At 47.4% G+C, this 16,471-nt stretch overlaps 1 protein-coding gene across 3 annotated transcripts in view; it reads right to left on the bottom strand.

Moving 5' to 3' along the window:
• Window positions 1-591: 591 nt before the first annotated feature.
• PSMA5 (proteasome 20S subunit alpha 5) overlaps window positions 592-16,471 on the bottom strand; it is a 37,177-nt gene continuing 21,297 nt past the window's right edge. For all 3 annotated transcript variants that reach the window (XM_063955207.1, XM_063955209.1, XM_063955208.1), the window contains exons 3-9: window positions 11,925-12,051; window positions 7,939-8,006; window positions 7,722-7,829; window positions 7,568-7,626; window positions 7,366-7,468; window positions 1,247-1,333; window positions 592-811 (exon numbers count right to left, since the gene is read on the bottom strand). In XM_063955207.1, the coding sequence (XP_063811277.1) occupies window positions 734-811; window positions 1,247-1,333; window positions 7,366-7,468; window positions 7,568-7,626; window positions 7,722-7,829; window positions 7,939-8,006; window positions 11,925-11,973 (552 nt within the window). In that variant the 5' untranslated portion in view covers window positions 11,974-12,051 and the 3' untranslated portion in view covers window positions 592-733. The remainder of the gene's footprint in view (window positions 812-1,246; window positions 1,334-7,365; window positions 7,469-7,567; window positions 7,627-7,721; window positions 7,830-7,938; window positions 8,007-11,924; window positions 12,052-16,471) is intronic.

Here is a 16,471-nt window from a genome sequence, read left to right as displayed (position 1 = left end):
TGACTGATTATCCAACCTTTTATGCAAGGAGCTTACATTATCATTTAACACCTTCCACATATCCATCCAATCAGGTGTCGGCGCCGACACCACAGTCACTTGTTCTGCCTCCACGTAACCGTCCTCGTCAAACATGTCGACACAAACGTACCGACACACCGCACACACACAGGGAATGCTCTAATTGAGGACAGGACCCCACAAGGCCTTTTGGGGAGACAGAGAGAGAGTATGCCAGCACACACCCCAGCGCTATATAACCCAGGGATTACACAGTAACTTAATGTTTACCCAATAGCTGCTGTTTATAATAATTTTGCGCCTAAATTTATGTGCCTCCCCCTCTCTTTTTACCCTTTTTCTACCTTGATACTGCAGGGGAGAGCCTGGGGGGCTTCCTCTCAGCAGAGCTGTGATGAGAAAATGGCGCTGGTTAGTGCTGAGGAAGAAGGCCCCGCCCCCTCAGCGGCGGGCTTCAGTCCCGGGTCTGTGTAATAAAATGGCGGGGGCTTGTACATATATACAGTGCCCACATCAGAAATACTCAGCTAAACATATTGCATTACCCAAGCATGTTACAATTGAGTAAAATTGAGAGTAAGAAAAGGGTTTATTTTGGGCAACTAGAACCTGCGTCTATATACAGACACAATCATAAAAAAAAAAAAAAAACTGTACGCAGGAACTGTCAGCTGTGGTCCAATCTGCACTGGAGAGTCTAGTGTGATTACGATCAAATGTCCTTTATAACCTCTTCCATCTCTTCCTTGCAGTACATGTGAAACTTCTTCCCAGGCTCTATCGTAGCAAGCTGCAAAAGGTAGAGAAGAACAGTTGTGGGTGGGAGGGGAAGCTCAGGGGGAGATGGAGTGAGCAGCTGCTGTGAGTGTGATTGATGTCAACAAAGAATCTCTTCCACTGCAATGCTCCAAATATAGCCACCTGCAACCAGAATAGCTCATTGGACAGGCCCACCTCCCCTCCGCAAAATGACAGGATCAATTCTGTTCTCTATAACAGGCTGGAAAAATTAGAGCTGCCTTTTTTATACGAATAGAGGAAACGGTGTCAACTTCCTGCACTAGGCAGGAAGCATGAAACATAGAAGACAGCTCAGACAGATGGTTAAGAAATAAAAGCAAGTTTACGTGGCCATTAACAAATGGAAATCCCTATACTTCTCTCCTGCACTGAAGGGCTGTTTCAGATACTCATGTTAACCTATGCAATACAAAAGATAGCGCACCTCAATATTTGTGGCGTTCAACTTCTCTTCCATCACCTGCTTTAGGATTGTGAGCGATGATTTAATGGCTTCTTTCAGAGTCATTGACTAAAAAAAATAAAATAAAAAAAAATAACAATAAGAATTTACTCACCGGTAATTCTATTTCTCGTAGTCCGTAGTGGATGCTGGGAACTCCGTAAGGACCATGGGGAATAGCGGGCTCCGAAGGAGGCTGGGCACTCTAGAAAGATTTAGGACTACCTGGTGTGCACTGGCTCCTCCCACTATGACCCTCCTCCAAGCCTCAGTTAGGACACCGTGCCCGGACGAGCTGACATAATAAGGAAGGATTTAGAATCCCGGGTAAGACTCTTACCAGCCACACCAATCACACCGTACAACTCGTGATACTATATCCAGTTTGACAGTATGAAAACAACGGAGCCTCTCAACAATAACCCTTTTGTTAACAATAACTATTTACAAGTATTGCAGACAATCCGCACTTGGGATGGGCGCCCAGCATCCACTACGGACTACGAGAAATAGAATTACCGGTGAGTAAATTTTTATTTTCTCTAACGTCCTAGTGGATGCTGGGAACTCCGTAAGGACCATGGGGATTATACCAAAGCTCCCAAACGGGCGGGAGAGTGCGGATGACTCTGTAGCACCGAATGAGAGAACTCCAGGTCCTCCTCAGCCAGGGTATCAAATTTGTAGAATTTTGCAAACGTATCTGCCCCTGACCAAGTAGCTGCTCGGCAAAGTTGTAAAGCCGAGACCCCTCGGGCAGCCGCCCAAGATGAGCCCACCTTCCTTGTGGAATGGGCCTTTACAGATTTTGGCTGTGGTATGCCTGCCACAGAATGTGCTAGCTGAATTGTACTACAAATCCAGCGAGCAATAGACTGCTTAGAAGCAGGAGCACCCAGCTTGTTGGGTGCATACAGGATAAACAGCAAGTCAGATTTTCTGACTCCAGCCGTCCTGGAAACATATTTTCAGGGCCCTGACAACGTCTAGCAACTTGGAGTCCTCCAATTCACTAGTAGCCGCCGGCACCACAATAGGCTGGTTCAAGTGAAATGCTGACACCACCTTAGGGAGAAATTGGGGACGGGTCCTCAATTCTGAACTATCCATATGGAAAATCAGATAAGGGCTTTTACATGATAAAGTCGCCAATTCTGACACTCGCCTGGCTGAAGCCAAGGCCAATAACATGACCACTTTCCACGTGAGATATTTCAGATCCACGGTTTTTAGTGGCTCAAACCAATGTGATTTTAAGAAACTCAACATCACGTTGAGATCCCAAGGTGCCACAGGAGGCACAAACGGGGGCTGAATATGCAGCACTCCTTTCACAAACGTCTGAACTTCAGGTACTGAAGCTAGTTCTTTTTGAAAGAAAAATCGACAGAGCCGAGATCTGTACTTTAATGGAGCCTAGTTTTAGGCCCATATTCACTCCTGCTTGCAGGAAATGCAGAAATCGACCTAGTTGAAATTCCTCTGTTGGGGCCTTTTTGGCCTCGCACCATGCAACATATTTCCGCCATATGCGGTGATAATGCTTAGCCGTAACATCTTTCCTGGCCTTAATAAGCGTAGGAATGACTTCTTCCGGAATACCCTTTTCCTTCAGGATCCGGTGTTCAACCGCCATGCCGTCAAACGCAGCCGCGGTAAGTCTTGGAGCAGACAGGGCCCCTGCTGTAGCAGGTCCTGTCTGAGCGGTAGAGGCCACGGGTCCTCTGAGAGCATCTCTTGAAGTTCCGGGTACCACGCTAGTCTTGGCCAATCCAGAACCACGAGAATTGTGTTTACTCCTCACTTTCTTATTATTCTCAATACCTTTGGTATGAGAGGCAGAGGAGGGAACACATAAACCGACTGGTACACCCACGGTGTCACTAGAGCGTCCACAGCTATCGCCTGAGGGTCCCTTGACCTGGCGCAATATCTTTTTAACTTTTTGTTGAGGCGGGACGCCATCATGTCCACCTGTGGTTTTTCCCAACGGTTTACCAGCATCTGGAAGACTTCTGGGTGAAGTCCCCACTCCCCCGGGTGGAGGTCGTGTCTGCTGAGGAAGTCTGCTTCCCAGTTGTCCACTCCCGGAATGAAAACTGCTGACAGTGCTAGTACATGATTCTCCGCCCATCGGAGAATTTTTGTGGCTTCTGCCATCCTGCTTCCTGTGCCGCCCTGTCGATTTACATGGGCGACTGCCGTGATGTTGTCTGACTGGATCAGCACCGGCTGGTGTAGGAGCAGGGATTTTGCTTGACTTAGGGCATTGTAGCTGGTCCTTCGTTCCAGAATATTTATGTGAAGGGAAGTCTCCTGACTCGACCATAGTCCTTAGAAGTTTCTTCCCTGTGTGACTGCCCCCCAGCCTCGAAGGCTGGCATCCGTGGTCACCAGGACCCAGTCCTGTATGCCGAACCTGCAGCCCTCTAGAAGATGGGCACTCTGCAGCCACCACAGTAGAGACACCCTGGTTCTTGGAGACAGGGTTATTAAGCGATGCATCTGAAGATGCGATCCGGACCACTGGTCCAACAGGTCCCACTGAAAGATTCTGGCATGGAACCTGCCGAAGGGAATTGCTTCGTAAGAAGCCACCATCTTTCCCAGGACCCGCGTGCAGCGATGCACTGATACCTGTTTTGGTTTCAGGAGGTCTCTGACTAGAGATGACAACTCCCTGGCTTTCTCCTCCGGGAGAAACTTTTTTCTGGACTGTATCCAGAATCATACCCAGGAACAGTAGCCGTGTCGTCGGAACCAGCTGTGACTTTGGGATATTCAGAATCCAGCCGTGCTGGTGCAGCACTTCCTGAGATAGTGCTACTCCCACCAACAACTGTTCCTTGGACCTCGCTTTTATTAGGAGATCGTCCAAGTAAGGGATAATTAAAACTCCCTTTCTTCGAAGGAGTATCATCATTTCCGCCATAACCTTGGTAAATACCCTCGGTGCCGTGGACAGTCCAAACGGCAGCGTCTGGAATTGGTAATGGCAATCCTGTACCACAAATCTGAGGTACTCCTGGTGAGGATGGTAAATGGGGACATGCAAGTAAGCATCCTTGATGTCCAGAGATACCATGTAATCCCCCTCGTCCAGGCTTGCAATAACTGCCCTGAGCGATTCCATCTTGAACTTGAATTTCTTTATGTATGTGTTCAAGGATTTCAAATTTAGAATGGGTCTCACCGAACCGTCCAGTTTTGGTACCACAAATAGTGTGGAATAATAACCCCGGCCTTGTTGAAGTAGGGGTACCTTTATTATCACCTGCTGGGAATACAGCTTGTGAATTGCCGTTAGCACCGCCTCCCTGTCTGAGGGAGCAATCGGCAAGGCAGATTTTAGGAACCGGTGGGGTGGGGACGCCTCGAATTCCAGCTTGTACCCCTGAGATACTATTTGCAGGATCCAGGGATCCACCTGTGAGCGAACCCACTGATCGCTGAAATTTTTGAGGCGACCCCCCACCGTACCTGGCTCCGCCTGTGGAGCTCCACCGTCATGCGGCGGACTTGGAAGAAGAAGCGGGGGAGGACTTTTGCTCCTGGGAACCTGCTGTTTGTTGCAGCCTTTTTCCCCTACCTCTGCCTCTGGACAGAAAAGACCCGCCTTTTCCACGCCTGTTTTTCTGGGTCCGAAAGGACTGAATCCGATAAAACGGCGCCTTCTTAGGCTGTGAGGGGACATGGGGTAAAAATGCTGACTTCCCAGACGTTGCTGTGGAAACTAGGTCCGAGAGACCATCCCCAAATAATTCCTCACCCTTATATGGTAACACTTCCATGTGCTTTTTTGAATCTGCATCTCCTGTCCACTGGCGAGTCCACAAGCCTCTCCTAGCAGAAATGGACAATGCACTTACTTTAGATGCCAGTCGGCAGATTTCCCTCTGTGCATCTCTCATATAGAAGACTGAGTCTTTTATATGGTCTATGGTTAACAGGATCGTGTCTCTGTCTAATGTGTCAATATTTTCTGACAGTTTATCTGACCATGCAGCGGCAGCACTGCACATCCAAGCTGACGCAATAGCTGGCCTAAGTATAATGCCTGTGTGTGTATATACAGACTTCAGGATCGCCTCCTGCTTTCTATCAGCAGGTTCCTTGAGGGCGGCCGTATCCGGAGACGGTAGTGCCACCTTTTTAGACAAACGTGTGAGCGCTTTATCCACTCTAGGGGGTGTTTCCCAACGTGACCTATCCTCTGGCGGGAAAGGGAACGCCATTAGTACCTTCTTAGGAATTACCAATTTTTTATCAGGGAAAGCCCACGCTTCTTCACACACTTCATTTAATTCATCTGATGGGGGAAAAACTACGGGTAGTTTTCTCTCCAAAATAATACCCTTTTTAGTGGTACCAGTAGTTATATCAGAAATGTTTAACACCTCTTTCATTGCCTCAATCATACAGTGAATGGCCTTAGTGGGCATCAGGTTTGACTCATCGTCGTCGACACTGGTGTCAGTATCAGTGTCGACATCTGGGTCTGCTTGAGGTAGCGGGCGTTTTAGAGCCCCTGACGACCCATGCGACGCCTGGGCAGGCACGAGCTGAGAAGTCGGCTGTCCCACATTTGGCATGTCGTCGATTTTCTTATATAAGGAGTCTATACGTGCACTCATTACTTTCCATAAGCTCATCCACTCAGGTGTCTGCCCCGCAGGGGGTGACATCCCTTCTAAAGGCATCTGCTCCGCCTCCACATCATTATCCTCATCAAACATGTCGACACAGCCGTACCGACACACCGCACACACACAAGGAATGCTCCGAATGAGGACAGGACCCACAAAAGCCCTTTGGGGGGACAGAGTGAGAGTATGCCAGCACACACCAGAGCGCTATATAATGCAGGGACTAACTGAGTTATGTCCCCTATAGCTGCTTTTTATATTATATATGTATTGCGCCCAAATTTAGTGCCCCCCCTCTCTGTTTTTACCCTGTTCTGAAGTGTAGACTGCAGGGGAGAGCCAGGGAGCTTCCTTCCAGCGGATCTGTGAAGGAGAAATGGCGCCAGTGTGTCTGAGGGAGATAGCTCCGCCCCTTTTCCGCGGCCTATTCTCCCGCTTTTTTCTGGATTCTGGCAGGGGTATTTACCACATATATAGCCTCTGGGGCTATATATTGCGGTATTTTTGCCAGCCAAGGTGTTTTTATTGCAGCTCAGGGCGCACCCCCCCCCCAAGCGCCCTGCACCCTCAGTGACCGGAGTGTGAAGTGTGCATGAGGAGCAATGGCGCACAGCTGCAGTGCTGTGCGCTACCTTGGTGAAGACTGATGTCTTCTGCCGCCGTTTTTCCGGACCTCTTCTTGCTTCTGGCTCTGTAAGGGGGACGGCGGCGCGGCTCCGGGACCGAACACCAAGGACTGGGCCTGCGGTCGATCCCTCTGGAGCTAATGGTGTCCAGTAGCCTAAGAAGCCCAATCCGGCTGCAAGCAGGCGAGTTCGCTTCTTCTCCCCTTAGTCCCTCGCTGCAGTGAGCCTGTTGCCAGCAGGTCTCACTGAAAATAAAAAACCTAAAACTATACTTTCTTTCTAAGGGCTCAGGAGAGCCCCTAGTGTGCATCCAACCTCGGCCGGGCACGAAATCTAACTGAGGCTTGGAGGAGGGTCATAGTGGGAGGAGCCAGTGCACACCAGGTAGTCCTAAATCTTTCTAGAGTGCCCAGCCTCCTTCGGAGCCCGCTATTCCCCATGGTCCTTACGGAGTTCCCAGCATCCACTAGGACGTTAGAGAAATACAAAAAAATAATAGTAAGTAATTCCATATCCTTATAGCATTTTCTTTTTCATCAACTTACTAAGCAATTCACTTGCGTCTCCTAATGATACACACTGTATATATTATATACACCAGATTTGTACTGTTTTAACGGCGGTTACTGGTATAAGTCTTCAGTGAACCAACGTATTCGATATTTATGAACTTGGGACACAGCTATGCATATCTTTCTATACCCAGATGAGCCACGTGTAAAGGTCATTACAAAATGTGTTTGCATAGTAGAAATGCTGTACTTCATTACTGTTAAAAGAAATTATTTAGTAGTGTCTTGAGACAGAAGACACAAGGCTTCAATATTACCTTATGATACACCTCCTGCAATGAGCTCTGTGCCCCTTCAGAAGCAGACCCAATGGCCCTAGCATCACACTGCACGAAAGTCCCAGAGGGATCCATGTGAAAACTGCAGTACACAGAGAGGACATGTAAGGAGCAATGTATGCATTAAAACAAATACAGGATTTTACAAGAACAATGACAAACTAAAACACTGTTCACTTACAGCTGAGGTCCTTTCTCATCTGCTCCACCAAACAGCAAAGCAACCCCAAATGGACGACTCTAAATGAAAAGACAAATAAAGAAGGTAAGCCTGCACAAAACATAAGTGCCTGGGTAGAAAATGTAAGGTGTTGCATTCCAGCTCAGATACTTGCCATGGCTCCAGGATCAGCATCCTCCTCCCCAAACTGTAGTGCTAGATTTGACACCGCTTGTGTGACACTCTCCACAGTCATTGTTTCATTATATGTGAACCAGTGATTCTGGAAGAAGTATAGTAATGCAAACATCAGGAACTAATAGCGTGTAGAAGTTTGCATGTTAACCCAGATGACTCAAATTGCGGCATACAAGCAGAAGAGTTCTTCATACCTGAGTTTCAACTCTAGCTTTATCGATTAGGGTCTTAGCATCTGCAATTAATCCACTCATTGCGCAGCCTGCCAGAAAGAAAACAGAGAGAGACGAATGAAGCCCAATCACATGAAACAGAAACAGACGTATTGGTGAAAAATGTGAAAATTAGGTAGATGAATATAGATAGATAAATGTAATAGCCTGCGAGTTGCCAGAGGTGCAGGACTTTGTGCGAGTCTGCCCGTGCCTCTGGCAACTCGCAGGCTATTACATTTAGCCCAGAATCTCCACAATGAGCATTTCACCACCTTCACCAGTCTGCTGGTTGTGCCTCCATTTCATATCTGGAATGCCTTGTGAGACGGAAAGCTTACCTATACTGCTATATAACAGTGATATCAGTGAATCCGGGTCTCTTATTTATGGTAATGACAGAGGTTCCAATATAGGAACACCCATGCGAGCCAATCTATGTGGATAAACCTATTATACAATGGAGTTCTCCAAAAACTGAGAACCCACTCCATTTCTCTTATGGATTCTCTACTACCCCAAGTAAATTGTGCAAAGAGTGTATCACACCCCTAATATGCACGGTTTGTGACTGCCTCTGACATTGCGTTTCCCAACTCTAGTCTGCAGGGACACCAACAGCGCATGTTTTCCAGATATTCTAGCTGGTGCACAGGTGTATTCATTTCTGGCTGACATTTTAAAGAATCCACAGGTGATGCCAATTATTTCACTGGTAATACTGAAGAGATCTGTAAACCATGCACTGCTTTGGGTCCGAGGACTAAGGGGGTAATTCAGATCTGATCGTTGGGCTGCTTTTTTTGCTGTCCTGCGTTCAGATAGTCACCGCCTTAACGGGAGTATATTTTCGCTGTGCAAGTGTGCGATGCTATGTGTACACCAAGCTGGTAAAATTCAGTGTGTGCAGTCTCTGTGCAGCCCAGGACTTACTCCTACAGTGCGATCACATCAGGCTGATCGGGGCCGGAGCTGACGTCAGACACCCTCCCTGAAAGTGCTTGGGAACGCTTGCGTTTTTCCAAACACTCCCAGTAAACGGTCAGTTACCACCCACAAATGGCTTCCTCCTGTCAATCACCTTGCGAACGCTCGTGCGAACGGATTTTTCGCACCATCCTGCCGCTGACTGGCGATGCCCTTTGTTGAGGTGCATCCACATTTAGTACCAGATTGTCCGCTGTGCGAAAACGTACAGCAGCGATCAGATCTGAATTAACCCCTGAGCTGGGAATCACTGTGCTAAGACATATGTAATGGTCATATTTCAGGATAAAGGAAACTTCTAGGCAACAGGTTCCTAACTAAACAGCAATAGGTCCAGCATACAGTGATTAGTTTGTGTTATGCAGTCTCATGAAGCCACATTTATTACTCTGGCTGTTAGTACTGAAATGTGGCTCTCTTTATGATACTACAGGGGGAATTCAATTGTTTTTTGCGTGCCCCTAAGCAGTGGGCACCCGACAGAGCTATTCAATTGTTAATCCTATCTAGCGCAAGTGTCATGGGTGCCCATCATTTCTGATCACATCCTGCTGAGGTGTCACACAGATGCAGGAAAAAGCAGGCTTTTCGGTGGCTAACTGGAATTTTCTGCAGCGCACCCAGTACTTAAATATACAGAGCCATGCTAAAGTATTTAACCTCCTTTGCAGTTTTCATGTTTTGCTGCTTCACAACCTGGAATTAAAATGGATTGTTTGAAGGTTTGCATAATTTCATTCACAGAACATACCTACAACTTTGAAGAGGTATTTTATTTTTTTATTGTGAAGAAAACAACAAATAGGACAAAATAACAGAAAACTTCAGCGTGCATAACTATTCACCCCCCTAAAGTCAGTACTTTGTAGAGCCACCTTTTGCGGCAATCACAGCTGCAAGTCGCTTTGGATAAGTCTCTAAGACCTTGCCACTGGGATTTTTGCCCATTCCTCAAGGCAAAACTGCTCCAGCTCCTTCATGTTGGATGGTTTCCGCTTGTGAACAGCAATCTTCAAGTCTGACCACAGATTCTCAATTGGATTGAGATCTGGGCTTTGACGAGGCCATTCCAACACATTTAAAGGTTTCCCCTTAAACCACTCAAGTGTTGCTTTAGCAGTATGCTTCGGGTCATTGTCCTGCTGGAAGGGGAACCTCCGTCCCAGTCTCAAATCACAGGCAGACTGAAACAGGTTTTGCTCAAGAATATCCCTGTAATTAGCACCAACCATCTTTCCCTTGACTCGAAACAGTTTCCCAGTCCCTGCTGCTGAAAAACATCCCCACAGCATGATGCTTCCACCACCATGTTTCAGTGTGGGGATGGTGTTCTTGGGGTGATGGGATGTGTTGGTTTGCGCCAGACATAGCGTTTTCCTTGGTGGCCGAAAAGTTCAATTTTAGTCTCATCTGACCAGAGCACCTTCCTCCATATATTTGGGGAGTTGTCCACATGCCTTTTGGCAAATTCCAAACCTGCCTTCTTAGTGTTAAAAATAAGTAATGGCTTTTTTCTGGCCAGTCTTCCATAAAGCCCAGCTCTATGGAGTGTACGGATTATTGTGGTCACATGCACAGATACACCAGTCTCTGCTGTGGAACTCTGCAGCTCCTTCAGGGTTACCTTTGGTCTCTGTGCTGCCTCTCTGATTAATGCCCTCCTTGCCCGGTCTGTGAGTTTTGGTGGCCTGCCATCTCTTGGCAGGTTTGTTGTGGTACCATGTTCTTTCCATCTGAAGATGATGGATTTGATGGTGGCCCGGGGGATATTTTTTTTTTAACCCAACTCTGATTTGTACTTCTCAACAACTTTGTCCCTGACTTGTTTGGAGAGCTCCTTGGTCTTCATGGTGGGATGCCTCTTGCTTAGTGGTGTTGCAGCCTCTGGGGCCTTTCAGAAAAGATGTGTTTATACTGACAGATCATGGGACACTTAGATTGCACACAGGTGGACTTCATTTCACTAGTTATGTGACTTCTGAAGGTAATTGGTTGCACCAGAACTTTTGAGGGGCTTCATAGCAAAGGGGGTGAATACATATGCACATGCCATTTTCAAATTTTTATTTATAAAATTTTTTTATATAAATTTCTCATTTCACTTCACCAACAGACTATTTTGAGCAAAACCATCACATAAAATTCTGATTTAAAAAAAAATTAAATTACAGGTTGTAATGTAAGGGGGTGGGGGGTGTGAATACTTTAGCAAGGCACTGTACATAGAATTTAACAGCAGATAAAGGACCACCATCTAGTCTGCCCATATACACGCACACACTAGGGTTAATTATTTTGTTGGTTTTGGATTGTGGGAGGAAACCCACGCAAGCACAGGGAGAATAGAAACTCCATATAATTAGGGAGTGATGGGAATCGAACCCATGATCACAGTGCTGTGAGGCAGTAATGCCAACCAGTACACCATCCATATTGCTCAACAATTGAATAACTTGGATGGAAACCCATTACTAACAGGTTTGCAAAAAGCAACTGCATTCCCCCATGACACAGATGACTAAATTACTTTCTCATTATGCGCAAATCTATTTAATGGTCAAGAACTCCCTTCTACAAACCTGAACTAATAGAACGTTAGCACATGCATTCAGCAGTTTGCTGCAGTCTTGGGTGGATAACGATTTAAGTAAACCAGAGGTTCTCAAACTCGGTCCGTGGGGGCACACAGTGCATGTTTTGCAGGTCTCCTCACAGAATCGCAAGTGAAAGAATTAGCTCCACCTGTGGACCTTTTAAAATGTGTCAGTGAGTAATTAATACACCTGTGCACCTGCTGGGTTACCTGCAAAACATGCACTGTGTGTGCCCCCGAGGACCGAGTTTGAGAACCTCTGAAGTAAACAGTGTAAGTTTCTAAGTGCTGCTTTATGGTTGCAACATTTTAGGCAATTGTGTGGTTTTTATTCTTGTTCTTATTTAGAGAATGATTTTGTGTTTAACAGCAGTATAAAGAACATCACCTATATGAGCATCTATTTCTACGATTTTCTCAATGCTTCCGGGCTCCATCAGCGGTGATGTGATCCGTTTCTCCACCGCAAGGCATACCCCTTCAGATGTCTGGATACCGATGGCTGTGGAGCCAAGCTGAAAGCAAACAAAAGGTAAAATCATGTTCTTGGATCACAAACATACAGAGGGTGAATTTGTTTTTTTTGAAAATTAGGCATTTGGACACGGAAACTGTATATAGGGGGTCATTCAGAGTTGATCGCAGCAGCAAATTTGTTAGCAGTTGGGCAAAACCATTTGCACTGCAGGTGGGGCTGATGTAAGATGTGCAGAGAGACTTAAATTTGGGTGGGGTGTGTTCAAACTGAAATCTAAATTGCAGTGTACAAATAAAGCAGCCAGTATTTACCCTGTACAGAAACAAAATAACCCCCCCAAATCTAACTCTCTGCACATGTTATATCTGCCCCCCCTGCAGTGCGCATGGTTTTGCCCAACTGCTAACAAATTTGCTGCTGCGATCAACTCTGAATTACTGCCATAGTCTTATAGTTACATTTGGTGTAAAGTTCAAAAAAGTGAAAATAATGCTGTTAATCTATTGCTCAATAAGCCTATTTATATAAAGTAAAATACACAAATTGGCCTAGAATTGAACTAGAAATATGTGATCCAAGTAACGTCTGATTGGTCCATGCAGGACTCAATATGAGGTCACTGCAGTAAGACTATACCACCAACAGTGCTTAACCTCTGGCTTCATACTGTGCAATTCGCTTATCACATGAAAGTGTAATTTCAAAATTCTGTTTTGTTCATTCTCAAATAAGCAGTCTAATATTATTGCCTTATTTCAATCCATTTTGCTTAAAATTCTTCGAGCAGGGTTCTCATCCGAAGGTCTAGTGCAGGGGTGGGGAACCTTCGACCCTCCAGCTGTTGAGCTACACATCCCAGCATGCCCTGCAACAGTTTTCTATTTCGTCCTAGAGGATGTTGGGCACTCTCCAAAGACCATGGGGTATAGACGGGATCCGCAGGAAACATGGGCACTTTTATAGGCCCTACACACTTGGCGATATTCTGAAAGATATGAACGATCTCGTTCATAAATGAACGAGAACTCGTTCATATCTTTCAGTGTGGAGACTTAAGCGATGAACGATGCGCGTCCCCGCGCTCGTTCATCGCTGGTCTCCCGTCGGCTGTGCATGCAGGCCAATATGGACGATCTCGTCCATATTTGCCTGCACTTCAATGCAGCCGGGTGACGGGGGGAGTGAAGAAACTTCACTCCCCCCCCGCCGCCGGGTCGCTCGTCGGCCGTATCGGCCGTCGGGCACCTCGGCGGCACATCGCCAAGTGAGTAGGGCCCATAAGACTTTCAAAGGGGCGTGACCTGGCTCCTCCCTCTATATCCCTCCCTAGACTCAGTGTTAGAAATGTGCCCGGACGAGACACAGGGCACTCCGGGAGCTCTTAGAGTTTCTCTGAAAAGACTTAATGTTAGGTTTTTTTATTTTGGGGAGATCTGCTGGCTACAGACTCCCTGCTTCGTGGGAAAGACATCTTCTTCAAAAAAGACGGCATATAGAGGTACGGCACAGCGGCTTGCTCAGTGCGCGCCAGGCTCCCGTTCAGGTCACACCGCTGGGTGCAGGGCGCTGGGGGGGGGGTTTCGCCCTGGGGAGCTTGTTACCTCTATAAACTGGCTGGCAATGATATTCAGTGCCCAGGCACTGTCCGCAATACCCCCGCCAGGAAAAATATATAAAATTAAGCGGGACGAAGCGCGCCATGTTGGGGGCGGGGCTTCTTCCTCACTGCTCACTGGCGCCATTTTCACCCTCCTCAGTGAAGTCGCTGGTCCTTCCTCACCCGCAGCAAGTACCAGGGGGCTCAAAACAGAAGGGGGGGTGGGGGGCGGCATATTTATTTATTATAAGTAAAGCGCAGCAGCTCTGGGACATTTATTAGTGTGGTCAGACCTGCTTATTTGGCGCTGGGGTTTGAGCTGGCTATTTCCCTTTGTGTTCCCTCACAGACTTGGTGTGTGCTGTCTCTGGGTAGTCGACATGTCGGAGGCAGATTATCCTTCTTCGGGGGATAATTTATCAGGGACGCCGAATGTTTTGGGGGTGGCCCTGTCGGCACCGCCGACTGCAGATTGGTTAACTACATTGAATGCCTTGCATGCTAGTATCACGTCATTAAATAAAAAATTTGATCAGTCTGAATCTCAATCCCAGGTGTGGAAAAGATCAGTGGAGGATGCTTTATTACAAATGCAAGACCCTGCGGGGTCGCACAAGCGTAGTTTTGACCAGTTAGTTGACACGGATACAGACACGGAATCGGAGGCCGATGTCGATTATGCTGATTCTAGGTTGGACCCTAAATTGGCCAAGAGTATTCAGTATATGATTGTTGCTGTCAAAGATATCTTGAATATTAATGAGGACCCTGAAACCAGGGTCCTTATTTACAAGGAAAAGAAGCACTCGGTTACCTTTCCTCCTTGTTACGAACTGAACGCTCTCTTTGATAGCATTAGGAACAGCCCTGATAAAAAAAAATTCTGATTCCTAAAAGGATCAGAGTGGCATACCCCTTTCCCGAGTCTGATAGGGATACGTGGGAAAATCCCCCCACGGTAGACAAAGCCCTGGCGCGTTTGTCAAAACAGGTAGCCCTCCCTGCAGCCCAATCGACGGCCCTTAAGGAGCCGGCGGACTGTAAGCAGGAGGCTACCCTAAAGGCTATTTTCACTACTACAGGGACGCTGCTCAGGCCTCTTATTGTGTCTGCGTGGGTCAGTAGTGCTATTGAAAAGTGGGCGGACACTGTCTTCTGATTGGGATACTCTGGATAGAGATAACATCCAGATAACGCTTGGTTATATCAGAGATGCAGCTGCATACTTGAAAGAGGCTGCAAAGGATGCTGGCCTGCTAGGTGCTAAGGCGAATGCTATGTCCGTTGCGGCTAGGCGAGCGCTCTGGACTCACCAGTGGAATGCTGATTCCAAGAGAAATATGGAGTCTCTTCCTTTTAAGGGAGGTGAACTTTTCGGTGCAGTCTTACTGATTTAGTATCAGCAGCTACCGCGGGTAAATCTACCTTTTTACCTTCTGTTCCTACGCAACAAAAGAAACCGCCACATTATCAAATGCAGTCCTTTCGGCCCAACAAGTATAGAAGAGGCCGAGGAAACTTCTTCCTGGCTACCAGAGGTAGAGGAAGAGGCAAGAGGGTACCCGCATCCTCAGGTTCCCAGGAGCAGAAGTCCTCCCCGGCTTCTGCCAAATCCTCCGCATGACGCCTGGTCTCCCTTACAGGGACCCGCACCGGTGGGGGCACGCCTAAAGCTTTTCAGTCAGGTCTGGGTTCGCTCGGGTCTAGACCCTTGGGTATTGAGTATTGTGTCCCAAGGGTACAAACTGGAGTTTCAAGACGTTCCTTCTCACCTTTTTTTCATATCAGCATTACCAGCTTCGCTTCCGGACAGGGCTCTGGTCTGCGGTGCAGTACAAAACTTGTGTCAAAATCAGGTTGTGGTCCCGGTACCCCTGGCGCAGCAGGGGCAGGGGTTTTATTCAAGCCTGTTTGTGGCGCCGAAGCCAGACGGCTCGGTAAGACCAATCCTCAACCTGAAATCTCTCAATTTCTTCCTGGTGAAATTCAAATTCAAGATGGAGTCTCTCTGAGCGGTGATCTCCAGTCTGGAGGAGGGAGAATTCATGGTCTCATTGGACATCAAGGACGCCTACCTTCATGTCCCCATTTATCCTCCTCATCAAAGTTTCCTGAGGTTTGCTATCCAGGATACGCACTACCAGTTTCAGACGTTGCCGTTTGGTCTATCCACGGCTCCGAGGATTTTCACCAAAGTAATGGTAGAAATGATGGTTCTCCTGAGCAAGCAAGGGGTTACAATTATCCCGTACTTGGACGATCTCCTGATAAAGGCGAGGTCCAAGGACAAATTGTTGCAGGACATTGCACTGTCCCTGTCACTTCTACAACAGCACAGCTGGCTCCTGAACTTGCCGAAATCACAGTTAATCCCGACAACCCGGTTGGCGTTTTTGGCCATGATACTGGACACGGTCCAACAGAGAGTGTTCCTCCCCAAGGAGAAAGCTCGGGAAATTCAGAGTCTGGTAAGACTCTTGCGAAAACGGTCTCCATTCATCGACACATTCAATTGCTGGGGAAAATGGTGGCGGCATACGAGGCCCTCCAGTTTGGGAGGTTCCATGCCAGAGTGTTCCAGTGGGACCTGTTAGACAAATGGTCCGGATCCCACCTTCATATGCACCAGAGGATAATTCTATCTCCCTACACCAGAGTCTCACTTCTGTGGTGGCTCCACAGCTCTCACCTCCTTGCGGCACGCCGGTTCGGGATCCAGGACTGGATCCTGGTAACCACGGATGCAAGTCTCCGAGGTTGGGGGGCAGTCACTCTGGGGGTGAGCGTCCAAGGAAGATGGTCAAGTCCGGAAACGCATCTTCACATAAGCAATCTGGGACTGAGAGCCATTTACAACGGC

This window comes from Pseudophryne corroboree, chromosome 2 (genome assembly GCF_028390025.1).
Source record: "Pseudophryne corroboree isolate aPseCor3 chromosome 2, aPseCor3.hap2, whole genome shotgun sequence".
In the NCBI taxonomy this organism is placed as follows: Eukaryota; Metazoa; Chordata; class Amphibia; order Anura; family Myobatrachidae; genus Pseudophryne; species Pseudophryne corroboree.
The sequence above is the reverse complement of the archived record's forward strand: the minus strand, read 5'-3'. Positions and strand labels throughout refer to the sequence as shown.